The sequence below is a fragment of the Calidris pugnax genome, unplaced genomic scaffold (assembly GCF_001431845.1).
Source record: "Calidris pugnax isolate Ruff unplaced genomic scaffold, ASM143184v1 scaffold219, whole genome shotgun sequence".
Lineage (NCBI taxonomy): Eukaryota > Metazoa > Chordata > Aves > Charadriiformes > Scolopacidae > Calidris > Calidris pugnax.
Window position 1 is genome coordinate 8,355,315 of NW_015094507.1, and position 27,646 is coordinate 8,382,960.

General features: G+C 41.6%; 1 protein-coding gene across 1 annotated transcript in view; it reads right to left on the reverse strand.

Annotated features, from left to right (window-relative positions):
• The window catches only part of LOC106901588 (transmembrane protein FLJ37396), a 60,335-nt gene that overhangs the window by 3,720 nt on the left and 28,969 nt on the right, over positions 1-27,646 (reverse strand). Inside the window, 8 exon segments of the mRNA XM_014964434.1 lie at positions 3,620-3,891; positions 7,370-7,487; positions 12,747-12,920; positions 15,456-15,598; positions 20,491-20,628; positions 21,509-21,702; positions 22,921-23,066; positions 26,318-26,520. Of these exon segments, the coding sequence (XP_014819920.1) occupies positions 15,494-15,598; positions 20,491-20,628; positions 21,509-21,702; positions 22,921-23,066; positions 26,318-26,520 (786 nt within the window). The 3' untranslated portion in view covers positions 3,620-3,891; positions 7,370-7,487; positions 12,747-12,920; positions 15,456-15,493.

Genomic DNA, 27,646 nt, shown 5'->3' on the forward strand with positions numbered 1-27,646 from the left:
CGGATTGCGTTCTGCTGTGCAATTCCACACACAGAGCTACTTTTTACTGCACTGTCTGCATCACGTAAATACGTTACTCAACCAGGCTTAGATATGACTTTGTCATTTCATTGCAAGTCTCTTTGTCACCCTCAATTCTCCTGTACTTCATTCACACGCTTTTAAAACAAAGAGCCCCCCGATCAACCGGTTCTTGCAATATAAGAAGCCATCTAGACTGCAGCTCTTTCTGTGGCTGCACATCCTCTTTTGAATGGCAACTCTAAGGCAGGGACCTTGTTCTTTCGGTTTTGTCAAAACACTCACAACCTCTTCCAAAAACGACATGCGGTTTGTGTCAGTTGCAGGACTAACAAAGGGATTACAGGGACAAATAGCAGCTTCTGGGATCAAACTTGGCAGAGAAGTTCAGAAGAGATTAAACATGATTGAGTATCACAGCGCTAGCCCTGGTGTGGAGAAAATGGAAACTAATTGCACTGGCAATAAGGAAAAAGAAAGATGAAGCATCTGATATACTGCATTTCTCCCTACTTTCTGTTAATGCACAATTCCTTATCCAAGGAAAAAAATGCCCTCGCCAATTCTCCCTACAGTATTTTAATCAGGAGAAGACAGAAATAAAAGCACAAGGTAGTTTTTATCTTCTTGCGAATCTCCAGAAAAATCCTTAGTCTACAAACCTGTACAAACACAGCTCCACTGGACAGGACAAGGGTGGTCACACTGGGTCAGAACAAAGGTCCATGCAGCTCAGAGTCCTGTCTCACACAGTGATCAAAAATGGATTCATGAGAAGATTACAAAAATCTCCAGAGGAAGCACATGCTGATATTTCCTACAGATATTCTCATGGCCTCCAAGAATTTGTAGCTCGGGCATTTGCTCAGCCAGAGGTGATTGCTAAACATTTAATAACCTTTGGTAGATTTGTCTACCATGAGATTGTGCAGTCTCCCTCTGAGTTCTATGGACTTTTATCACGCACCACGTCCCACAGCAAGAAATCCCATGGCCTAATTACAAACCATGTGCAAGAACAACCTTTTTTTTTTTTTTTTTTTTCAGAGCTGGCTACGTGCTGTTCACCTGGGATGCACCTTATGCTCAAAAAAACATGAGAAGACACTCCTTGTTTATCCCCTGCCTTTGACTGACAGTTTTACAGAGCTCTTCCCCAGCTGTTCCACCCAGCAGCCTTTCATCATCCATGTGGCTCCTTTGGGAACCTTTGTGACTTCTCTGTCCTTCCTCAGGTGGGGACCAGAACTGTGTAGGCTCATCAACACAGATTTATTTGGCTGTATAGTGGTGTTTTTATTTTTCCTCTCCTAAAAGGAATCAATTTGCCTTTTTTTTTATCTCTACTGAGATGAAATTTTGACAGAATTATCTGTCATAACTCTGATATTTCATTACTGCATGGTAATGGTCAAGTTAGAGACTGTAATTTTATACATTGGGATTTTTTTTTTTCCCCAGGTGCATCATTTTACCCATACACTGAACTCCATCTGCTGTTTTATTTTGCAGCCACTCTGTTTTGTAAGGTCCTTCTCCAGCCAGCTCTTGCCCTTTGCATCCTGGGAGTCTCAGTACCATGTACACATTGTACCACCTCAGCTTCAGCCTCCTTTCAGTGTCATCTATGAGCCCTGAACAGCTCAGGAGAAAGTTCAAACTCCTGTGGGAAGCCACTGGTAACCTCTCTTATCCACTGCAAAAGTTGCCCATTTACAGTCTTCTTCTTCCTAAATCTTAATAAATTATTTACAAATGTGACCTTCTCCTTACATATCCAGTGGCTGCTCAGACTCCTTAAGAGCCTCTGTGGGGCTATTGAAGTTTTCAGGGAATCCAGACAAACTGTATCAACCCCTTATCTATGTCGCTACAGTTTCTGCTAATTTGAACACTATGGATATTGGGCTTATCAGCCTGTGATTAGCCAGATCACCCTTAAAGTCCTTTCTAACAACTGGCAACACATCAGCCACTTCCAGTCTTCAGGTCTCAAGGTTAAGCAAGAAGCTACACCCCATAGCTAGCACTCTGGCTTCTTTAAAAAAAATTAACAATCTTTGCATTCTTTCAGAATTCTTGAACATTGTCTGGTCTTGGCAACTTGTTCATCTTCATTTTAGTCTACTCATCCCATCACTTTCCCTGGCAACACTTCTACTTGCAGCAGCTCCTCTGATGCATCTCCAACAATGAAAGGTTTTAGTGTGGGAACCTCCTGAAGTTCTTCCACAGGGAATGCAGAAACACACAAATCACTTTTTTAAATGAGTGCTGTTGATTTGTCTTCACTGAACACTCCTGATCACCTACTGGTCCTACATGTTTCCGGCTTCTGGTATATTCGAAACAAAATTTATTATTAGTCTTGGTGCCTTCAGCAAAATTGTTTCTCAAAATCTTTGCTGGGCTGTCTTGAATCCTTTTAGATTTATCCTTTCACAGTTTATAGTCTTTTCTGTTTTCTTAATTTGAAGGAAAGTTCAGCTTTTTGAAGGATGCCTTCTTGCTTTAAACAGATTATATCTGTTTAATCCTGCTGTTTAGCCATGCCAGCATCCTCTTACCCTTTCTTAAGTCTTTCTTCACATATGGTATACATTTCTTGAGTGCCTCCAGTATGTCCCCAAAGAATTTCCATGCCATCTGCAAGGATTTAACTTCCCTAGCTAATCCTTCTAGTGTTTTTTTTCAGTAAGTAGTCTCATTTTTATGTAGTTTTCCATTTTGAAGCTGCACTCAGTTATGGTGATACTTATTTGGCTTTCACTGGTCCTTCAAGGATGTTTTATGCAAGCACATCATGGCTGCTTTTAGAGAACAGCTCTTTAACTGTAGCATTTTGAACTTGCATGTTACTCAAAAGCAAGTCCAGGAGCTGCTTCTCTTCTGGTGGACTCCATGGCCTGCCTGCCCCACACAGACTACTCCTACAAATCTAGTCTTGCATCATGCCACCACGTGGCATCTACAGAGGGGAGGAGAGTTGAAATTTCTTCTACTGTTGCATGTTCTTCCCTTGTTTTGGTTCTGCAAAGTTTATTCCATTAGGTACATTCAAACCATTCTGTGACCAACGTATGGGAGGAGAGTGGGGAGAAAAGGGAGACAATTACTATTAAGAAAGTTCTGAAAAGAAGAGCTTAGTTGGGTTTCTGTGGTGGGGTAAACAACAACATTTTACCTAGATCTCGATATAAGCAGGTCTAAGTCCTGCACCTGCTTATTAAGCAGTCTTTGATAAAGGAAACTACAAAATTAAATGTAGATCCGGCAGGAAAACAAGACATGAACTCCTAAGTCTACCCCTGTAGCAGCTACCAACCTCCCTGATTCAGTAAACTATGAATCACAACATAAAGCTCAGATAATAGGACACTGACATAGTGTGTTGAGATCCCTCAATGAAGCATGTGAGGACTCTCATCACTTTCAGTTAAAGGAAAATTGGTACTTTTAGTGAAGAGAAAATTTCTACACTTACAGGCACATTTCATGATCTTGGAGCAGATACCATGGACAAAATTTAAATTCATCATTCCTATGTTTTTTCTTTATGAATAAAATAAATAAATAAAATAAAGCCTGTAATTCCTACCGTAGTCAATGTCTGAATGCTGCATCGAACTGTAGAAAGATCACTTCTCTGTGAGTAGCGAGCAGCTGGGGTACTTCATAGGGATCCAGTGGATTCTGGAGGCTGTCAATCGTTTTCTGTATCTCTTGAAGTTCAGTCCCTGGAGTCCCAAGAACAGTAAGTTTATCAGATAAGGCTTCAGGAGATGCACTTAAAAATCTCTCAGTTCAGTAAGCTCTTTTTTCCTCCAGGAGTTTTGGACTTCATGACTTTCTCCATTTTTCCTCTTTCCCCTGTGAGGCAGAAGAAGAATGCATTTATATCCCCCTCAACGCTACAAAACCAGGCTTTAAGAAAAGAGATTATGGCAGGTGGAGAATTATAAGGATGTAGTAAGGTCAGGGAGCAAAAGGCATAGGAATGAAAGGTAAAAGCATTTCAAAAGAATGGTTCTTTTATTACCTTTTCCCATTAAAAAATCAATTATAATAAAATACCAACAAGGACAGTGGTATATCTTTCTATTATCATATCTGGTTGACTAGATGATCATCGTAGGTCCCTTCCAACTGAAAAGATTGAGATTACATTTGTCAGACAATAACAGAATGAGGTCCTGAGATGGCATTTTACTTAGTCCGAAGACCTAAACTAGTTATTACCTGGTAGTGAACAATAGAGACAACTTCTCCAACTGCTGTCAATAAAATACTACTGGGTCTCAGTTTTGCAACCTAATGGATATTTTTCTGCTGAGGCCCTAAAGTTTTTTTATTCCCTTTAAGCCTAGCCAAAAACTTCCCAAAGCAATGGGTCCCTACAGGTCATTACCTTTACAAGAGAACCTGCTCTTGGTGTTTGTAGGAAATGTGTGCTCAGGGCTTGACTACCTCCTGAGACGCAGCCACTGCAGAAGTGATTTAACTTGGAAGCACCTGTTATAGAAACCAAATGTTCTCTCTGTCAGGCTGCAGGGGCTGCCATCATTTAAGGAAGTTAAATGATCTGATCTGGGGGAGAGGGAAATTATTCTGCTGCACCAACGACTAGAACGATCTCTTGGTCAGGAGCAATGGAGTTAAAATGTCTGTGCAAGATGTGTTATAGAGACAGCAGCGTACTGAGGACTCCGTCTTGTCCATATTTTCTGTTGTAAGAGCATGGTGGCTAGGCACACATTAGATATGTCTGAAATTGAAATACATTGCACATAATATTCCTCCTACATCTGGTTATGTGGTTTCTCAGTGATCACTGCGCTGAGTCTTCTTGATTGTTTCAAAGCTTATTAAACATGCTAATTTATATGAGCTTTCTCAGCCATATACAAATGAAGTTACTAATACGCACTTGATGTTACAATGAGCGCACACCACAGAACAGGGAGTGCTTTTTGTTAGAGAAAATAAGCCCACTTCAAAATCAAACACTCACAAGCACAGTATTAAAATAAAAGCTATAACAAGTATTTATGATTCACCGAGTCCTTTCTTCCCTTCCAAAATGAAATTTCAAGAAGATAAATTCAGAACTGATAATAAAAATCTTACTCACATAAAAAGAAAAATACATAAGGGATAAAATCTGGAGACATTAAAAGACAAAGCTGGTCTTTTATATATTTTTCTCGCTTCTTGAAGAATTTAATATTTTTACCCAATTGTCATAATCAATTTTTCATTTTTTAAAAGATACCAGGACAGAAGGGAAGTTGTGCAGGTAAAGTTTTTATTCCTGAGTTGTGCCTGAACAGCACCAAATATAGACATAGAAATGTGGGCATTTGTAGCTGGCTTGAAAACAGTCCAGCTCCACAGCACACACCCCCATAGAGGAGAAGGTGTGTGTAACTTGCCATGTTTTGAAATCCCAGCTCACTGTGGGAATAATCCAGTGGCTGAAAAGCCAAACACAAAGAGCACTTCAACACTTGGGACAGGATTATCTCATATGACTTTAGTTGCCTAATTATCAGGCACCAAGGTTAACTGGGCTCCTGCAACCTTAGGCACCTCTGAAGAGGGTTTCATCCAATTTTGAACACATTTTAGCTTGGGATGGGCAACTCCTTCAAAGATGTCATTGTGACAGTGTCTAGAGAAGGTGTCCAGTGACAGCAGAGGTACCTAACTAGTTGTTAGATACCAGTAGCTACACACCTAACTGCTAGACACTAAAGGCAGACACAATCACACTCCTGCAGTACAGTTTTACATGAACAGCAGGTCAAAGCCGTTAGGTGAACTGGTACTACTTCTGCACAAATATGCGTTTATGCTGGACGACACTCACCTCAGCTATTTCATCCTTTGGAAAGAGAATCAAGCCACAGATTTACTAGAGGAACCAAAGCCTGCCTTTTTTAATCTTCTGGCAAAGATAAAATCATCATGGGCTGACCAGATGGCTTAACAGACACTTGGCTAGAGGCGGAAGAGCAATTTTTGGACCATGTTCTCTGATCCCTGCCAGAGCAGACCTCCCAAGCCTGGTAGCTATGTTGCTTCTCTGTGAGTTTGTGACAGATCTGTGATGCTGTGGGCATCCTCCCGAAACCCATCAGTCTTCCATCAGTAAAATGAAGCAGGAAAAATTAAAAAAATATCACTGCAATTCAATCTTGACTTAATTCTTCAGTTAACATCAATCGCATCCTCATGCTCCTTCTGTCCCTTTCTTACCACCAGCATATCACACTCCTTTGCACCTGGAACTATCTACCGTAAACACACAGTAATTGTAATTTACCAATCCTGTCAGTCCCTCCCCAGTCTGGGTCAGAGGCTTTGGGTTTAAGGCACAAAAGCAGTTTGGGGAATTTCCTAATTGAGCATAAGCCAGGAGATATGAAACCATATCGTGAAATGCACCAACAATTCCTAGGCTTAGGTGGAGAGCTCTGAGAGCAGCCTGCAGACAAGACAAATGCACAAAGAAAACTATTCACATGATTGTCCCTAAGCAAACACACCAAAGTAGCAAATATTTTTGGCTACCCAGGCCACAACCACTCCTGGGCACCACATGAGACCTCCCTGGGATGGCACCGGGGCTCCCAGAGCAAGGTCAAGCCCTGATTTTGTTCAGGCTCAGGATACCACTCCGAGCTGTCACGATCCCATCTGGTGTCACAGCTTCTGGTTTAGAAACTGCTCCCCCAGTGCCTCTTACAACCACTTTTTTCAATGTTTACACCTATCCAAATCGATGGACATGGCCAGGCAGCCTTCCCCTCGCAGTCCTTCCACCCTGTGCAGCAACATCTCCAGCTCCCACACTGCCAGGCCAGGACCAGCCCAGTTACCTCCTCCATCCTGTCCCCATGTCCCCCTTATTTCAGCAGAAATAAGTCTGAGGACATAAAGGTCCCAGCCTGCCACTTCTGTGTACATGAGGACAAGGACAATACTTTACAAACTGGTGGGATGGGGAATGCTTTCACAAATAGGAAAAGACAATGCACAGCATGTGGCTGAGGTTTGATTTAATTACTTCTGATATTTAAAGATCTTTAGGTATTTAATTAAAGGATCTTTCCTTTCCTTTTACTGTTGCTTCCACCTCTGAACCCAGAGGACCAAAGCTCCCTGCTTCCTGACAGGCACCCATCATCACCCTCCATCAGAAGCACATACTAGCTCCATCCAGATGGAAACCACTGGTATTTATTTCTGCACCTCCAATGACAAGAAAAAATTGTAATGCATGTGAAAAGATGTGCATTGCCTCCCGCCCAGAAAAAAATCTCTTTTAGCATTAGCAAATACTGACCTTCTCTGGAAGCATTTTGAACATGATCAGCCCTTCAGTAGGGTGAGGGATGAACCACAAGTTAAGGAAGGTGTGTCCATCTGGAGACAGCAAAGAGCATGGTCGACAATGGAAGGATCTGAATTATAGCAAAAAAGTGAGAGGTGTTTAGCATTTTGAGGCTTCTTTCTGCCTGTCACTTCCCAGAAATATATCTTTTTAAAAGTCTGATAAAGCTTTCCCTTGGACATAGTATTTGCCTTTAAGATTCGGAGCAAGTGTATTTTAGACATTACATGATTTAGCATTGATATGTACAATACTGGGTAAAGGTTTGACCTCCAAAACCTACTGAATGTGAGAGAAATTTAAAAGAAACTTTCTTAAAGCATCTGATTTATAAAGCAGGGATGTGAGCTGCTGTGCTGAGGGCATTCAGGGTCTTTGCCTCTGGGAACGTGCTGTTGCTGGCTAGAACAGGAGACAGGCCCGGCAAAGCAGCAGGCAGGCATTAAAAATCTATACCATTATTTTAAAATATGATATGCAATTACTAGTAGGCAGCCCACTGTTTCTTTTTTTTTGCCAGAAGATATGAAAAGACAACATTTATTACATGAATAATGCATTTTCCTGTTTTTATATACGATGTGCCATTTCTTGTCTTCACATACATGAAGTACAATACACAGCTAGTACATTCTGAAATAGATAGAAATTCAGCTTGAAGATTAAATTCAGCTCTTTCTGAAGTAAGTTTTGCAGGGTTTTTAATCTTTTTTTTTCCTATTGTCTGAAAAAAAAAGAAAGCAAGGCTGAATGCAAAAAATAGGCCTTTGGTTTGGGTGGGATGGAGTAATGAAAGGTTAAACACTCTGTGTTGTAAGCAAGGAAATTATATTTGGGCAGGGTTTGTTTAACCAGCTGTGCCCTCCTAACTTTTGCACCAGAATGATAAGCACAAATTGTACCTAAGGAAACCAGACCAATGACGCTGTTTCAGGGTGAGATTAGCATTCGCGCTCTCCATTTCCTCCACTTTACATCACAGCTCATAAACGATACCAGCAGGCAGAGAGCAACCAGGGCAACCAGGGCTTCCTCCAAAGGCAGAAGCACACGCGCTCTCCAGATGTGCTTCGTCTTTACAGAGTTTGGCGGGCAGCCTGTCACAGATGCTGGACTTCCCCACCTCACCACAGGATGCTTAGGGTGACTTCTCTGTAGGTGTGTTTGTAAAGGAGCCCCACACTATGTCACCCTAGGATGTGGCACCTCAGAGAAGAATAAGGACAGTCCACTGCATCCAGATAAGCCCAGGTGCTGCCTACCCCAGCAACACATGAAAGATTTGCAGTGCCATCTCCTAAGAAAACACAGTTTAATCCCAGAGAAAACAGATTTTCTACATTGTGTGAAAAAAACCCCCTAACACACACCCTCCCCCTACCCCCCCCCCCCCCCAAGAGGAGTTGGAGAAGCAGGACGTGGCCCGGGGAGGCGAGGAAGTTGCATTTGCAGGCGGCAATCTGCTTTGGCAGGTTATCCCGCCTCACGCCGATGAGTAATGGGTTTTGGAAGATGCAGCACACGGAGACAGGACGCCAGGTTTTGCACACAGCGACAGAGCTGTTCACCTGAAAGGAAAGCAATCAGAGCTCAGAGATGCCAGCACAGATGAAGAGAGGGAGGAAACCCCCCTCACCCTGAATTTGAGCGTGGTGGGACACCCATCACCTCTCCTTTCCTCCTTTTGGCGGTTGAGCCAAAATCCCCAATTCTTTTGACTGTAAATCCCAAACCTGATTTTGAGGGACACTTTACTCAGGGACTCCCCCATTTCCACGGGACTCCCACCACGATGGGCTTTGCCACGGAGGCACCCACCCCCCCCTCTTTGCCTGCACCAAGTATTTCCCTCCCCCTGCTCCGGAGCCTGATGACACTAGCAAATATCTAAATAGTTTCTTGCAAAGGCTTGCCTTAACCAGAAAGAGGATCTCTCATTAAAGCATAAAATTAAACACTTCAGAACAAAGATATTGGCACATTAATATGGAGATTCTGCCTCACCCCCCAACCCCCCCCCCCCCCCCCCCCCCCCCCCCCAACATCCCAGAGATGCTACGTCATGCTCACAGAGTGACTAGTACTTTTAAAACATGTATGGCTGAGAGCTATGACCTACTTTCATATGCCAAGTCCGGGAACAAAGAAAAAGGCTGGGGGAAGGGAAGAACAGGACGGCACAACCACACAGAAACCACAGCCCTACATTCTCCTCTTTCTTCCTGCTTCTAACATTAACTTTTAAGACGGCAGTTGCTGCAGGAATCTTTTTCTATCTTATGTAAGATAACAATTCTGCTGCACCTGAGCACTTCTGCCTTTTCCTAAGGGATATTGCTAAGGCATAGGTAAGCCAGCAAGGGCAGTGCAGGGGATGTACCCACAGCCTTCCTTTCGACCTGCTGCGGCTGGACCCTGTGTAACATAAGGACAGCAAAACCAGGAAGGACAGGGGGTTCAACTGACCAAATGGGGATGTTGACAATATAAGCACCCCCTTGAGTGGACGGAGAAAGAAAAAGGCACTTCCAGGACACAACTCATCTCATCCTAAAACAAGAGCCTGAAATGGGTCATCCCTTTGAAGCACCTGTTATTTATCAGGGGATCCTAGCCAGATACAGGCATCTCAAGTTAGGTGGGCTGTTCTCAAACATTTCCCACTGATGTTAATGAACTATGGGCTTATGAAAGTACATATATATATTTGCAGAAAGCTTTTCATTATAATTATTGCCATTATCATTTCTTCTCTTTCTCTCCAAGAGTCTCTTCTTTCTTCCTTCCTTTCTTCTTTATTCCATGTAATTTTTTCTCTTCCCTCCCCTCTCCACTCCACACCTATCTTTTTTCCTTCTTTCTGCTGTAACAAGCCACCTTTCCCCCTGTCCACCACATACACTGTTTGCTCCACCCAGCTGCAGGTCCTTCTCAGAGGGAGGAAGGGAGGGACAGGGAAGACGGGACCTGCTCCCCCCCCTCAAGCACTTGGCAGCCACAAATGCATGCTCTGAGATTAGTTCAGAAGATAAGAAAGCAATTGAATTAATGTCCTGCTATAACCCTCTAAATGCAGGCAAGATGGAAGCTAAATTTCTGCTTTCATTATAACTAATTGACAGTTGCTGTCTACAAGGTGCTTCTTAGCTTCAATTGAACAACAGAAAATGAAACAGTAACTGGTCATAACTGATAAAGTGGGGACAAAAAATGGGCAAAGGGGCTGAAAGGGCAGGAGCCATTTTTAATTAAGGCCTTTTCTCCTGCTCCCTGCAGCTCCTTACCTGGTGTGAATGCCAGGGGCAGGTCGACGCAGGTGCAAAGGACGTGCTGCAGCCATCCCCACGCTCGCTGCTCACCAGACACCTTCATGTCTGCCTCCCCCCAGCAGATAAGGGTTTGCTCTCAGGTTCCTTGGTTTCTCAAACACAGAAAAGCAGCACAGTATAGCAAGCCATATGGAAGTGACAGTGGCTGGGCCACAAGCTGCTGGAGAGACACACGCAAGCATCAAAGCACAGGAGGAGAAAAGGCAACCTCAGAAAATTCAGGGCTATTTAAAAAATAAAAGGGCATACTTGTGTATACATACTTATTTTCTAGGTTATTTCATTTTGAAGTGTAAAAGGACAACATGTAACTGCTTATAAGTTAAAATGCTTACATTAGCATTTTGGAAGTGTAATAGTATAACCTTATACAGTATATATGGTATTGAAATATTTTCTTGCTGTTGAAAGTCCAAAAGGCACAACCCAGTATCTGATTAGGGTGCTAGGGTGCTAGGACCTGCTGATCTGTATGTGGAATATCCCAACAGAGGCAATGCTCTGCAAGACCTCCTCTGTCACAAGATGGATACTCCTGAAATGCACCGCGGCTTTATTCTTTGCTCAATGTCCCCATGACACCAAGAGTATGAGGTAGAGCACAGCATGAACTGCAGAAACATAGGTTCTGCAACTGAAGGCAGCTCCTCTGGGCAAATAAATCATATTTGACTTAGTCCTTGCTGATTAACTAGGATGGCAACCAAAGCAACTGCTATGACAGGTAACCACTCTTGGTCCTAGCTCCCAAACAAGTTCAGGGCAGAAGATGGACACTATGTGACCCATGAACCCCCAGACTGAAAGAACCTGGAGTGGGGGGTAGCTTCAGCTTGAAACATAAGTCTACTAAAATATTTTGCCCTAGGATTAGTATCATCTCTTCTGTTACTGTGTCCAGAGAAGGCTCCTTCTAAAGCTAAGAGCAAATGTGTTATGAATGGTCCGTGTACAACTTTTTATGATATTATGCAAAATACAATAGAGCTTAAAAGCCTCTCACGGCATCCGAGATGGCAGTACAAAATACTGTGCCTTAGACAACACCTAATAAAAACAGGTAGATAAAGGCAGAAAAAAGGCCCGTGCTATGGGCCTGTGATGGGGTTACTCCCCAGCAGCTTCTAGCAAGATAAAAGCAAGCCCAAGGTCGCTGTAGCTCCACAGGCCTGCAGCTGGCATGCAGTTAAACAACAGGGAAGCACCTGCTCAAGTATCTTGTTGAACCACATTTTATGATTTGTTGAGCTTGTAACCACAATCTCAACCTTTGTAATCAGAACTAAACCTTTTGCCTGAACCTTAACATCTGGGGGGTTTGCTGCCGAGCCTCTCTCTTGCTGGGGAACAAGATGAGCAAGAGCCAAGCCAGTGTGCTGGGTGACTGCTTTCACATCTAAAACCATCTGCCCACGGGCACTAACGTGGGGAGCCCAGAGACTTACAGAAAATCAGCAGAAGGGCTCACTTTGCTAGCCACAAGTTTTGAGGAAGGAGATCCTTGTGACATGGCCAAAAACACATCCTTTCTGAAAGGAGTAGATGACACAGGGTCATCCCCTAGTCTGTCGTGTGCTCTTTCTCTTCTTTCCTAATTTCCAACAAGTCACAAGACTACAACTTATTAACAGGTTTTGTTTAAATCTTAAATAAATAAAATTTAAAAAGTAAGACAACCATTACTACCTAGGCTTAATCATTACAGCAGATTTACATCCTGAATATGAGATTATCCATTTCCTTCCCTCTTACGTGCAGCATTGGGATTAGAAGCAAGCACATTTCTAAAGTTTTCCTTCTTCTTATGCCAGCTTTTGCAGGCAACTCAGACTGTGCACATTCTACATCCATCAGCATTGCCTGAAGACTGGCAGAACACACTGCTCAGAGCACTTCCAGACCAACAGTCCCCTTACAAACATGGATTCACCTTTACTTCGTAATACACTCCGACTGAGGACTCTGGCCCCCAGGAACATGTTTGCAAACACAATACAAACCTGGGATCAGCTGCAAGGTTTTTTTTTAAGTCTTGCTCCTCTTTTTTCCCTTGAGGTAGTCCAATGAATTACTTGTCTCTGATGGCAGGGAAATCATCTAAGAGGCTTCTTAGACTATTGTAGTACCCAATGAGCTGACCTCTCAGGGCATGCTGGGACACATGCTGATTCAGCCTAAAAAAGAATAATTAAAATATATAGTGCTGTGCAGGGAGTCATCTGTCCAGATAAACTCTACCTTTGTTGAGCTTAATCTCCTTCTGTATGGACATCTTTGGCATCTTCTACAGCAAAATTTACAAGCCATGATTCTTCTGTAGTGTGACAGCCAGCAGGATAAAAATTGTGAAAGTGGCATTTAAGAACCAAGGTAAATTTTAGATTTAATGCTTTTCTTCACACAGTTGCATAGTCTTTACAATGCCTTAGAAATATCTGCAAGTTAATAGAGCAACCACTTTGTGGGAGCTATCGATGTTGACGTTACAATAAGGAAGCAGAAGAAGGAAGGAGCTACGTGAGATGACGTGTTAACTGCAGAACTGAGAATGAGACGGTGTGACCCTGAGTCAGATTCCGTCGTCGCTGAGCTGTGCTGAAACTCCCCTCCAGCCCCTGGCTGTAAGGTGCCTCCAGACCCATCAATCCAGCCTTAACTACTCATTCGATAAACTGTGCCCGGGTTAAAGGCAGTCTGCGTCTGCAGCACAAAACAAATCTACATCATTACTGAAACAGGTGCCCTACTGGCAGCTTGCTCCTTGCCATCCTTTTTCCCAAGGCTGCCCATGGTGCACCTCTGTATAGCTGGCCACACGAGGAGAAGACAGACCTGGATGCTGGCCACATGCCAGGTTCTCGCCCAGGCTTTTGACAGAGTGGATCTGGAACACACAGCTCTTAGGTGGCTTCCTAACAGGCTACGCACTGCAGTAGAAAGGTAACGCATAAACTAGTCTAGTGCAGTACATCAAGTACAGCCTGTTTCTCAGTGAAAACAGACAAGAAATAGCTCATTTCCTTATTTTTTTTTCCCTTCTCTATTGGCATGTGTGCTCAATCTCATGACATTGTGTGCAAGACAAAGGTCCCAGAATGATAAACTTATCTGAAACAGAAACCATAAAATACTGAACAATGACACATGATCAGAGAATTTTTAAAAAATACAAGAAATCAACTCCAACTCTGGTTGAACCTCTGTTTTTTCCCCAAGCTCTTACAAACTAGATTGAATTCACAGGCTAGTACATCCCACTCGTTCATTCTCTGATCTACTGCACATTATTTCCACTACAATTTATCGCTCATGTCTACGATGTTTATCTGGTATTTCTGCTGAAATAACAAAAAATTGTTGCTGTTGTGTGCCTCTACTTAGCATATTCTGAATATGAAGTACATAAATTCATATTATCCACATGAAAAATATGCCCTCAGAACAAGAGTTATGTTTAAAACATGATGTGTTTGCATGGAAATGTCTACACTAGACCTGTATTAAACATACATTAGACATACAGTAAAAGTCTATATCAGAAATACTTCCTCCTGGCAATATTCAACATTAACGTCTCTTTTGAGTTTCAGAACTACATCCTATAATGAGACAATATTTTCTTCTTAATATCATGCATGTAGGACTTACAGGTACTGTGAATCTAACAAAACCAAAACCCTTGTAATATTCTATTAATGTAATTCTAAAAACCCTACCAGGTTATCTATAATATTACAAACATCTAAACTATGAAATTCCAAAACTTTAAGGAGGATAAACATCAATAAAGATTTCAATCAGTATGCCAGACCCAGTAGATAGTTAAGGCAGTCTTGTAAATAAATTTAGAATTATTTTATTCAAGTCTGGTTCATATAATTTTGTTCACAAATTCTGTAATATTTCCTAAAAGAATGTGCAGCTAGCAGTTATTTCTTCATACACTTATCCTACTGAGCTGAAGAAGCTTATGAGTACACTAAACTAAATAATTTATGCTATTTCAAAAAGAGAATAGCCATTAAGTGTTTGAGTAGAAAGAGTTTGATTTTACTACCCAGTAAATTCTTAAAGGCCATGCCTAATATGTAACGTATTCAGCATAAGATACAGAAGACACAGGATCCATGTTCTCACCTCTAGACACTGGGTAAAGAGAAATTTGCAAAAGGCAAAATTCATACCCATCATGGTATCTTTACAATTATTATTTTTTATAGCTGTCACATCTTCTTCTAAAACTAAAAATAATAAAACTGCTAGAAATATTTATTAAAGGAGCCTTCCTCACATAGTGTCCTGCTCTAGCTAGGCCCTCTGTTGGATGCTTCATACATAAAAGCCCAGAACAGCATAACTATAGCCAGAATTTACCCCCTTACTTAGGCTGGAAATGGTTTAGGATGCCCGTTAGTATCCACAACCTTTAATTAGCCATGTGTCTGCAGGCTGCTGCTGCTTTCCATGCACCTCTCAGCCAGAAGTCTTGTAGCCATGCCCATGGGAGATGGCACAATGGAAGTCTCCCACTGCTGCCAGTGGATCCAGGCCACCATCTGCAGCTCCACACCCGACCTGCACACTCTGGCCACGTCCCAGCCTCCTTCCCTCCACTGGGGTTTCCACACCTGCCACCGGTTACCTTTGTCCCTAAAGTAACCACAGGGTTACCACAACACTAACTTAAAGCTACCACTTCGCCTACTCACCAAAATCCAACAGTTCCTCTCAAAAATGCTGACGTACTTTACAGGGTTTTGCAGTGCTTCTCTCGTTTGACTGAACATGTCCAGCATCCTATTCTCGAGGTCCCCATTTCTCCAGCTGAATAGAAATGAAAGCTTCTGGAGACCTAGTGAGGGAAAGAAAGCACAGGAGCTAAGAAGAGTCACCTCTCAAAAGGTGAACTGATAACTTCCTTCTGAACCACTCAAATAACTTCTTTAGATTAGACACAACTTCTCCCACAACGTTCATTTAACTTATTCCTTATCAACAACAGGTAAAAATACACTGGCTCTTGTGGATCAGCTACTAGAGATGAGATGAGCTCCGGGGAAAGTCTCCCAGTCTACATATTTTTAATTTCAGTGCAAGTGAAATAAATGATGAAAGGAATAGTGGGAAAAAAAAAAAAAAAAAAAAAAAAAAAAAGAAAAAAAAAAGAAAAAAAGAGAAAAAAGAAAAAAAGAAAAAAAAAATTAAAAAGTGCTTCTTATCTTTGTTAACATTGTATTATTATCGATGTTTTTAAAGAATATTCTCTTGGCAACCCAAAGGAAAAGGGGAAAAAAAAAAAAAAAAAAAAACAAACAAACCAACTACCTCTTTATACAGGCGTTAAGGTAGTAACAGGAACCATGAGGCTGCCTGGGCTAAGCTGGACATGTTGAATGCCTTTTTATTTATACCTTCAAACCACAGGTTGTTCAATTAGCGTAGTTTTCAGTGCTCAACTTCCAGCTGATCAGCACTGAATAATATAAAAAATTGCTCTAACTGTGTCTAGCCCTGCGAGTAAACACCACCCCATGTAAAAGCCATGAAATTGCGCTGGGGAGCTAGTAAATTGGCATACAAGCAATGAGACCCACCTCTGTTCTACAGGAGTGAAGTCACATTTAATGGGCTTATTCTGGCCCACTTCTTATTTGTTATAATTTTGCCATGTTTTCAACTGTAAACTCACTGATGCTTAGAAACTCCTGTAAGGTATCTGGATTTCCTTCTGTAATTAACAGGTTATCTCCATGGGGTTTGATGGGAAGCCAGAGTCCCATTGACAGGGTACAGTGAGACAACCACAGAGCTCAGACCACCAATTCACACCAAGAAACAGGGTGACCGGGAACATGCCCGTATGATTGAGAACCCATCACTATGATTATTCATTGTGCAATGTAAAGCAGGTAGTGCTCAGGATTTGCACATGTGCCAGACTGGAGGGGGCTTGGCCAAGTTTGTAACAAATACCTTTTAATGGTACAGAGTAAACTCGGAGAAAGCCCAGGAGAAAATGGAGTGTCCAATGTGGTTGCTTACAGCAGCTGATCCTCTGTTTCACTCCCAGACACCGAATTTCTTCCACTTGCTGAGCTGCTCCAACTTGTTAGATTTACATTTCCTTCCTAAAATTAACATGAATATCAATTCTGTGCTTGCTCTCGTAAAGACTGGCAGCTCTTCCTACTAAATCAGTGCAGATTTGCAATTCTGTATGCTTTCATTTACTCCAGCTTTATGATATAATAATTCACTGGGATCATTGAAAGTCACAGAAAAAAAACATTTCTCACTGAGCACAGCCATAATGAAACTGTAGCAGCAGCAGAGTCAGAGGCAGTACCTGATTTATAAATCAGACAACATTCTCAACATTCAATCAGCTGCAAATAAAATATTCCTAGATATTCACATTTTCAAATATGTACAAATAATTGTATGTCTAGATCACTTGTCTGGAAAATTAGTTTGCCTCCCCACGAACACAAAAAACTACACTCATCCCTCCACATCCCCTATTTAAGTCCCAGTGGCTCCTGGTATGAAGGAACCTCAGAAATTTCTGCATGTTTATATAAAAATAATCCTAATTTTCAAGTAGGAACAAACGGTACTTTTCCAAGTTCTTGAAGTCATATTTCAAAAGTGGCACAGGCACTTTGAAGCCCAGGGAAGCTAAAAATCACCCTAATTCCCCTGCAAATCAAGAAGAGCTATTGTCTTTTGCATATAGTAGGAAAAGGAAAGATCAAAATGGGGGAAAAACGCCACATTTTGAGAGTGGAGCTCTGTCTCCTGACTAAGTTATGCTTGGCTTCAGTTAATGCCAGCTTGCAGACAGATCTACCGAAGAACACCTTTGCTCTGTTCTAGTAGAAAATGGACTTATTTCCCAGAGAACAGATCTTCCTGCTTGGCTGAGCACAGAGAACATATAACATGTATTAAAAAAAACAGTGATCACCAAGTGCCTTAGAAGTAAATAGGCAAAGAGGAGCAATGTCTTCGTTCCTGAGAAATGTTTCAGCCTATAAACAAAGTCAGTGTAGAAAAGTTGGGCAGTGAGGTGACAAATACATGGGAGTTTGCCATTCTGAAGGTCCTAGACCAGTATCAAACAGGCCGGTCTGCATAAGGGCTTATTGCACGGTGAGACTGGGTTGGTTAAGCCTGCACCCTTCATGGCACACCCATGGGTCTTGGCTATCAACCAAGCAGACCACAGAGATTGTTGCAGAGCACACAGCTCCCTTGGTATCACTCAACCAGCTCTCCTTCACATGGGCTGAAGGGAGATGCAATGGGCCTTGGCCTGGGTTGGGTGGGCAACCATACCAGCCACCACTGGCAGGTCCCTCAGTGCAGATACAGCCTGTGACATCCTGCAACCATCTCCCTTTCCTGTGTAAGGAGGTTATACAAGATTTTTTTCAATTTTACATGTTAATCTGAAATAACAGATGCATGACCTCCTTATCACTGTCTCTGCTGGTTGTATTAGTGGTCCTTTGTGTGTGAATTTGATTAGTTAGCTAATACCCACTGACTGTAAATCAGCAAAAACTGATTCAGAATGGATGCAGCAGCCATTAAATGATTTACAAAGGAGAGGAGACATCTGAAAATGAAAAATACAGTTGCTACCATTCTGTTGAAACAAAACCATTCAGCATTTAGACAGTAAAAGAGCTTCAAATGTTTGGAAGATAAATCCTTTTCAACTGGGGGATGAAGAGCTGTTTCCAGAGTAAGACTACTCCTGGTTACCAGCAGAGACACACAACACCAGCACTTTTGTATAGCAGCACAGAGGATCAATTTGGGAAAGAAACAGAGGTTGCTCAGGTCCACTGAGGATTTCAGTGCTGCAGGATCTGGTTAGAAAGATGTGGAATCTCAGACTTCTCTGTGAATGGAAACCAGCCTCTGGGACGAGCTAGTCTGTGGCCAGCCCTGGGAGGCTGCACAGCAGGCCATCCAGTTGCCAAGGCCTAGGTGCCCACCAAGTGGCTGCAGAGTGCAGGAGCTCTCTGAGACAAGGCCTGTGTGCTGCCAAAAGTTGCCTGAGATCAGTGGTGTGAAGGGTTCCTGCTCAGCAGCAGGCAGGCAGCTCTTTTTCTGGTGGGCCGTCAGGATATCAGTTTGTCTGGGCCAATGAGTCTCATCTGTGCAGTGCAGAATCACTGTCCTGCTCACGTTGGGACAGGATGTCAAGCATGCCATCGTGATCTAGTGCAGCTGACAGTCTCTGAGGTGAGTGTTGGCCCTGGAACCTCCCTTACATCCACCTCCCGTGTAAGGAAAGAAAGTGGATAGGACGCTGCTCTAGGAACAGCAATTCATACTCAGAAGTTTGCAAGGCAAACTCCTTTCCCTCTTTCCCCCTGCCACAGCTCTGAGTGACCCAAAATGAGGCAATGGGGAGTCACGATAATGTCTGTTTTTCATCTTTAAACTCAGAAAGAAACTGGTGTCACACAGGAAATGTTTTAGCCTCATTCCTTTAGCTGGTTCAACCCACCTCTAACAACATTAGAACCCTCTGACTAATTTTAAATACATTTGACATAAGAACAGAGGTCTCAAGAGTACAAAGTTCCTCCCAGTTTTGCAAAATCAGCATTCAGCTAGTAAGGAGAACCCCCTGCTCAGGGAAAAGTCAAGAGGAGTTTGACCCACGGCTATTTTGCTTGGCTTGCTTTGCTCCCAGGGGGCAGTGGCCAGCTGGGCTCCCAGCATGACAGCCAGGCAGTCAGCACGCACATGACTATGAACCTGTCACAAAACAGGGTGCTTCTTGCCCAGCTAGAACAGCACAACACAGGCACTTCCCACACACAGCCATGAGGTGAGGAGACCACCTGGTGGCAAGGGACCGAGCACTGGGAGCATCAGGGGTGCAAGAGGGGGCTGGGGGAGATGGGTGGAGTGTCCTAAGAAACATGGAAAGAGATGTCAATATGAGCACAGAGAAGGCAAGACAAGCCCTAAAGGATCTCTATTTGCTTATAAATTCAAAATCGCATAAGAGGTCACTTAGCTCATCACGGTAATGCAGCTGGAAGAGACACAACAGCTCCATAAGAAAATGCAACATGGAGCCCTACAACAATTGAGCATGTATGAAGCAAGAGCAGCTCCTGAGCACCATATCTTAAACACAGCATGAAAAAACCAAAAATGCCAAATAGAAGATGAGGAACAGTAATGGCTTGGTGACCCTGGCCGTTTGAACCAACATTGAGGCATCAGACTGACATGAATGTTTCCCATTGGAAATAGTGTTGACCATACTTCTGTTTTCAGAAGACAGGACAAATGAAAGCAGAAGGAACGGATGGTTTTGCCATCCCAGAAGAATGCATATTTCAAGGTCAGGTTGTGATTTCTAGCCTTACTGCATACCACAGGCTATAAGATTTCACTCGTGCCTTTCCAGTTCCATTTATCTCCAATCCCTTTCAGTCCTCTCCTGAGGGGTATTTTTAGCCATGCTTCATCACTTGCCCAATTAATAGACTTTAAATAAATCACTGATGTGACACCATTTATTTTTATGTCATATGCTAATACACAATCACTGCAGTTCCTGCAGTCATCAGTGATGCTGTTCCAAGCATTGCGCAGGACTACCATCCAACTGATTTTAAGCAGAATTAACAGATGCCCTCTTTGGGCTAAGTCTAAGTTTGACAAAACCCATTATTGCTAGTGCTTTGTGAGGAAAAAAACTCTACTAACCTTGATGTCCAGGGTATGGGGAGGCTGGACCAAGTAACAAAGGGAGGCTTGCTGAGCAGCTGCCAGAAGAGCGTTTTTCTGAATGACCTGACAGGCCAGGATAAGTTGCATGTTCCTTATCCCAGATGGACTCAAGAGCTAAGAAGAGGAAAAACAAGGTGTTAAAGCAATTCCCATTTTTCCAAACTTTATTGCCATTTAAAAGACAGGTTACTTTACAAACTTCACTCTCTGTCTTGTAGTACTTCCTCAGCTTAATTTAATAAAAGGAGAGCTAAGGGAGAGCATTCCTTTATATTTGTATACATTGTTATTATTGAAATATGACTAAATGCAGAGATCAAGGAAACATTTCATTCCCTTGTATTTAGTGAGTTGTATTCTCAGCTCTACTCTGTAGAGCAGGACGGAGCCAGACCGTGCAGCCACGTGCAAACAGGCTGGGAAAACAGTAGACACCAAATAAAACATATTTGTTTCCCCTTGGCAAATTTTTAATTTTGTGCCACCCTGCTGCAGAGCACAGGTCAGGACTGAGATGATGGCAAGAAGGAGACTTAGAGAAGGAATCTCCATGGTCTGGCCATCTGTGATAACTGTTTTCATACACTGGTACAAAGAGGAAAGGAGCAAGTACACAAAATGGCATTGAAGACTAAGGCTGTTCTCTTTCATTACAGGACTCTCTACACCAGATGTTACTATGTGTGCACAGAGCCACACACAGTCACCATGCTTTATTTAACAAAGTTCCTCAGACAAAACTCTGCTGACTTAAAGAGTTTCACCCCAGTAAGGACTCCTGGATTAGGCCATGTCAAGAATCAGATTTGCAGTGCAATTTTATGAAGTTAACTATAAAAAAGTAAACTAAATCATATTAACACTCAGAGTAAAATAAACAGTAGAGAAGTTTATAGTGTCTAGCAAACACATGACTGAGGCCCTTATATACTCTAGCAAATAAATAATAACATGATACACATTTTTTCCTTATTCTGCAAATTAAATCATTCACCTGCATAACACTATCTATTGTACAGAAACTAAACTTTCCAATATGACTGTTGATTTCTTGAATGCTTAATGGTAAGCCAGATGGAATATATATCAGCAATAAAGGCAAAATTATGTATAAACATGGAGTATGGCACAGAAAGAAACCAAAGGAAAATAGTGATAAATTCAGAAGTACTTTCAATTTCTTTCCACCTTTAAATATAAAACACATAATAGAATTGGTCACTCTAGTCCCTAATCTAGTGATATTAGGACGTTGCTTTAGTTTACAGAAGTAGTTTTGTAAGAATAAAATAATATATTGCGTGATGTTTTGTGGTTGACTTTGCAATGACTCATTAGCTCCTCCTAGATGAGCTTGGTCTCATCAGCAAAAAATCTATTTGTTCACTTTAATCATGCCTTGTTTCAAGTATTGGTTCCTAATGTGTTCTTTTGTGCTGCTGTACTGTCTTCTGGGCTCTGACATTCATCACTGCCTCAATTCAATTAGAAGCTGAAGTTTAATTCCAGGTTGCTTGCAATTGCTAAACTTGTTCAGAACAGCCCAGTTTTCACAGCAGGCTGGAGTGTATGTGAGGGAATAGGATCCAAACAACAGCACAGGACTGCAGGTGGTATATGTACAGGTCGGAAGGGAGCCCTACCACCTGTGTCAGCCATAGGGAATGGCTGACAAGATGCCTTCCCTGAATATAGTAACATAATTCACAGGTTATTTCCTTTCTTCCTCCTAAACCTTGATCTAAACTACGCACAAACACATGCACAAAGCAGTGTATTTACATGTATGTATATACGCACGTATTTACCAGCTCTGTCAAGAGTAAATCAAGGCAACTGTAAAATCTACTTGTTTCAGTCACTTTCGCCAGGGTAAAAGGGAAGATAATAAATGGCATTTTCCTTGTGCAGAGATTGGGTCTAGTAGTCACTGAGATGAAAAACAAAGATCAAAACGTTATTTCATGAAGTGCAGTATAACTCTAGGAGAGCAAGCTTTCTTCATGTTCAGAATAAGTACAATATTCACAATAGTTTTTGAGGTCCTGTTTTTCTACCTATGGAGTTTAAGACAATCACTTTCAGGCCTGCCCTGTTAGGCATCCCTTACTTTGAAAAAAAATGCACTTTAGTCCCAAAATTGCCTGTGTTCTACATGAATTTAGTGTCTCCTCACTTCCATTGCTCAACAGCTTTAAATTAGCATTATTCAATCCCAGACTCTACAAAAAGGAAACAAATAATGCAGCATTTTATATTTTCTGCTTGAATAATTTTATGTATTTTACACACTGAAGTTTTTGTGGCTTATATGTGAGCCTAAGCATACAAAAGGCTTGATCCCACTCAATCTAAAGAGATTATACCCCATGAAACTCAAAAAAAGTTCAGTCTACCTGTCAACACAGCTGTCATCTTCCAGGAGAGATGTAATGAATAATGATGGGAGGTGGTCTGCTTTCTTCCTGTTGCATGCAGATTCGAAGAGTTCAGGCCTCAGGTACTAATGGGACTCTTCAAATCCTGCTACCGTTGCAAAATCCTTATACAACCTAGATACAAAACCACATGAATGCATTTGAAAAATTAACTTTATCCATGCTGTAAGCAATACACACCTAGAAACCTACATCCATTAGTTCACTTCAATGAGACATCTGCATTCAACTTAAAACACTTCTTGGCATCTGAAATAGTATGATGGATACAAAGCAAACAAGTGTTGTAGCCAGATAGCTGATGGTTGCTCAGTACCACCCATTCAGTAGACACAGGCAGCACCTACAAACAAAGGACAGTAAGTTTCGAGTCTACAATGTCATAAGGGCATTGTCATGCTAACTGTTCCTATTTAGAAGGGACTGCATTTGGCAGAGAGATAAAGAGTATTATTTTAGACTAGAAATTGGGAAGAGAACTGACTGCCAGAGAGGAAGCTTCAATACATAAGCAGAGCTCATATACATTATTAATATTAAAATGGTGAGTTCATAACTTCAGAAGCCCTCAGTATGACACAACCTCCCTAATATAACAAATTATTAGGGCAGTCCATCAGCAGACGGTAAACATACGGTCTAGATGCAACCACTAGCTCAGGAAATCTTTAAAGCACTGCGTGTCAGAAGTTGGGCACTGTCCTGCTTTTTTTTTTTTTTTATTCTCTCCCTATGGATCTATCCCTGCACTACTTCAGAAGCAAGACCACAGAAACACTGATCTGGCCTGTGATGCCCCTTCTCATGTCGTATAAGAAGACAGTAAAAAGAAAGACTTCGACTTTTTGATACAGACTGCAAAGTAATAAGATACTCCCTTGCTTCCACCTAACATCTAAGGCAGGTGTTTTATCAGTCAAGAAGTCAGGTCCCAGAGAAGCTACTCTCTGAGAATGTGATAAAGACACAAATAGGACCTAAAAAACTTAGTTCTTTACAATCAAGTAGCATTCCCTGCCTGTGAAGTAAGAGAAAGAAAAGGGGAGGACACATCATGAAGTCTTACTTTTTGTCATAACTTTCCTTTGAATTCCCATCCTTGACTGGAAAAATAACGATTTATTATTACTTTTCAGGGATTTCTAAGTATGTCACCTTACTGAGTATATCCCCTTAGCCCTGTTCCCAAAAGAAACGCAGCCATGTAGCCATCCAGTCTGCTCATCTGCCTCCTCTGGATAACTTTTTAATCAGTTGGTGAAAATTAATGAAATCTGACACAGAGACAGGGCTTTCAAGATATTAAGTTCCTGCAGGTTTCATGAAAAAAGCTGATTGGATATTGATTTTTCAGCTAAGTTAAAAGTTGCAGTGTGTACCACAAACTGTACGTGTGTGTAGGTAGGTATGTGTATAAGTGAAGGAATACAGAGATAATTCAAACAGCAGAAAATGTTTAACTGGAATCTGTATTAGAGAGCTGAGGATCCAAACAAGGAATACAAATTGCCAAGAAATTAGACCTTGCTTCATGGAATTGCTTGGGTTGAAGTAAATTAACTTCTTTGTTAGTTTGCCCAAGAAAGTTTCAGATGTCAAATCATAGCTATTCAAGAAGTTCTTATTTTAATGGAAAAGAGTTGTGACAGAAAATTAGGGTTTCCACCAAACTAAGTTTGAATGGTCCTGGCTCACATATCTTAAAGATGGCTAGGTTTACAGCTGCTGAAAATAAATACTGCTGACTTTTTGATACAGACTCTAAATTTTCAAGAAGAAAGCTAGAGAAAGGGTTAAGAAGAAGAAATAACCACAACTGGAATGTCATCTATCTAGCACACACAGCTTTGCTATTGCAAGCAATCACGTCCTACAAATCCTTTTATAAATGAATCAAACTCCATTTTAAAACTTAGTTTCCTACCCTTTGCTCTTTCCCTTCCAGAACTTTGTTGTCTGATTCTTAGAAATCCCCTTTTAATTTCCAACCTAAACTTATTCACAGTGATTAGATCCATTTGTTCTGCTGCCAGAATTGGCCTTTAGCTTAAATAGCTCCTCTCCATTCCCAATGCTTATCTTTCTGCTGTATTTATAGAGAACAATCTTATCTTCTCTCAGCCTTCATTTTGCTAGGATAAACAAGCCAAGATATTTCATTTGCTTTTGTAAAATGCGTTTTCTATTTCCCCTCAGCATGCTAGTAGATCATCTTTGCTCCCATTCCAATCTGAATTTATTTTGCCTGAACACAAATCTCCAAATTATACTTAATAATCCAGGTGAGGCCTCACCAGAATCAATTGAGTCAACATCAATTCTCCCTCTCTCTACTGTTAATAAAATCATTGCCCGATTCACAGTACAATATCACAGCTTTTCCCCCCATTGGTTACAATATGTTGGCAGCTTACAATCATCCAATGGCCAACTATACACCCAGTTCTTTCTCCTCCTCTGTTGCTTCCAACTAATAAGCTCAAAGTTCACAGCAGAATTTCCTATTATTATGTGTAACCTTAAGCTTTGTGTTACTGATGCTTATCTCCTTTCTACTACTCCGGTCCTTAGAACCGTGAGGTCTTCCTGTAAGATATTCCATTTATTTTCCATATCAGTTTTATCTGCCAGCACTACAATGTCCCAATTTTAATAACACCCTCTTATGTTTTCTACTGAGATCATTAATAAAAATGTCAAGTAATATGGAACTGAACAATAGGAACTTCACCAATAACCTGCCTCTAAGCCAGTAGGTCAAGACTATCCTTTGTAGTTTCCCCATTAGCTCAGTCCTTATCTTCTTTGTCTTCCTGTACAGATTGTCACGTTCTCCAGCTGATAACTCCCCAAATGCATGACACTGACTTCCCTTGTGTAGATTATTTCATTATCATTGTAAGGATCAGCATAGCCAGAAAAAATTTTTGTGCTTTCCTACCCCTAGTGGTGAATAAAGCTTTCATTTCTTGTGTGCCTTTTCTTACACTGCACTAGTCTTCATAAGAAGGTGATTGAAATAATTGTCTGTGTAAAACTCTGTGGAAGAAGGCATCTTTGTGTTCATTTGATCAGTGAATTCCTTCTGCTCCCCTTCTCTTTGACAAAATTCTGGTATTTTCACTGGGAACAGGCCTCTCCTGTTAAGCTTTGAGGAGGAGCGTGGCCTCAACTTTTGCAACTAATGAAGAACCCCAAGTGGACTCCATCTCCACATAACAAGCAAACGTATCTCCCACAACACAAATGTAGGCACTCTTCCTCTCTCTCTGTGCTTCTTTCCAACTATAGTAGGTGGTCTTTTAAAAAGAAGTCCACACTTCCCCAAGGTCACCATTACTAAATCAGCAGTACCAACCACTAACCTGGCCAACTGCGCACTTTCTGTTGCCACCTCTATTAGCTGATGGCAGAGTGTGGCACGCTCCAGGAGTGTGGAGAAGAAATCCAGGATAAAGAGCTGCTTTTCTCTGCTTATCTTTTTTGATTCATCTGTGCCCACCTCTAACAACGACAGAGCAATCTCTTGCACCAGCACAGGGTCTTCTATCAGTACCTTGGCAAATAACTGCAAGGAAAGGCAAAAAAAAAATAAAAAAGGAAACCCAGAACCATTTACATACAGATGACAAAGGTCTTTAAATACTTTAGGGGATCATCCTCCTTTTTCTTTTTCTGGAATAAATCATGACTGGAGTTGCCTCTGATTTATAACCTGTGCAAGGTCAGAATTGTACTCACCCTGACCTAACCTGACCACTATATATACACTGGCATTTCACACAATCACAGATTTCATCACATTTCATCAATTGCTTCAAAGGTAAAGATAATAAATCTATAAACCTGGCTCTACTCAACAAAGTTTATTTTATTTATTTTTTACATCTAACACAAGTTTTTTGCCTTTTTTAATTATAATCAAAATTCCGAAGACTTTAAGATGTATATACCTCTCTAAAGCAGGGGCTCTGTAACTTGGTTCACTTATTACTAGCTGAAATCATTCCTCCTATAGAGTGTGAAGACCCCAGCACATGTGCCACTGTACATATGATGCTCCCAAAATGGGGACAGCAAACTCATATGGTTACCAAACTCAGCAGTGCTGGACCCCTTTTCTACCAGGATGGTGGAAGCCTCCAAAGAGCAGATATCCCAGGAAAGGAAAATGATCAAAAGCTGCAGCTTGGTAATGTGGAGGGCTGGAAAGAAAGACAATGGTCCGTTGGCTGTTGTGCTATGGAAGGGGTTTCAGGAACAGCTCCTGGTTCTGTGTGTGGGAGAAGATGCTCCTTGTCTCTAGCTGTCACAACTTGTACAACTGTGACACCCTGCTCATGTCAGAAGGGATAGATGTGCCCACTCCTATAGCTGAGTGGCTTCACATTTTGCTGTTTATGACCAATGAATCACAGATCATGAGGAAATCTGAACCCAGCCATGCAGTTATTAGTAATAAAAGTCCAGATGTCAACACTTGCTATTTGCTACACCTTCACAGCTACACTGAAAAAAAAATTTTGAAAAGACAACACCCCAAACCTAAATGTCAGAAGTTGTGCAACTTTATTTTGTCCCTCTTCCCCAAAGCTTTACAATGTGCTTTTGTAATTCTGTGACTCTGGATGGGTGGGACAGGACAACCCATCTTTATGTGCTTCTTCACAGAGCTGCTACAAGGAGAAGAGCAT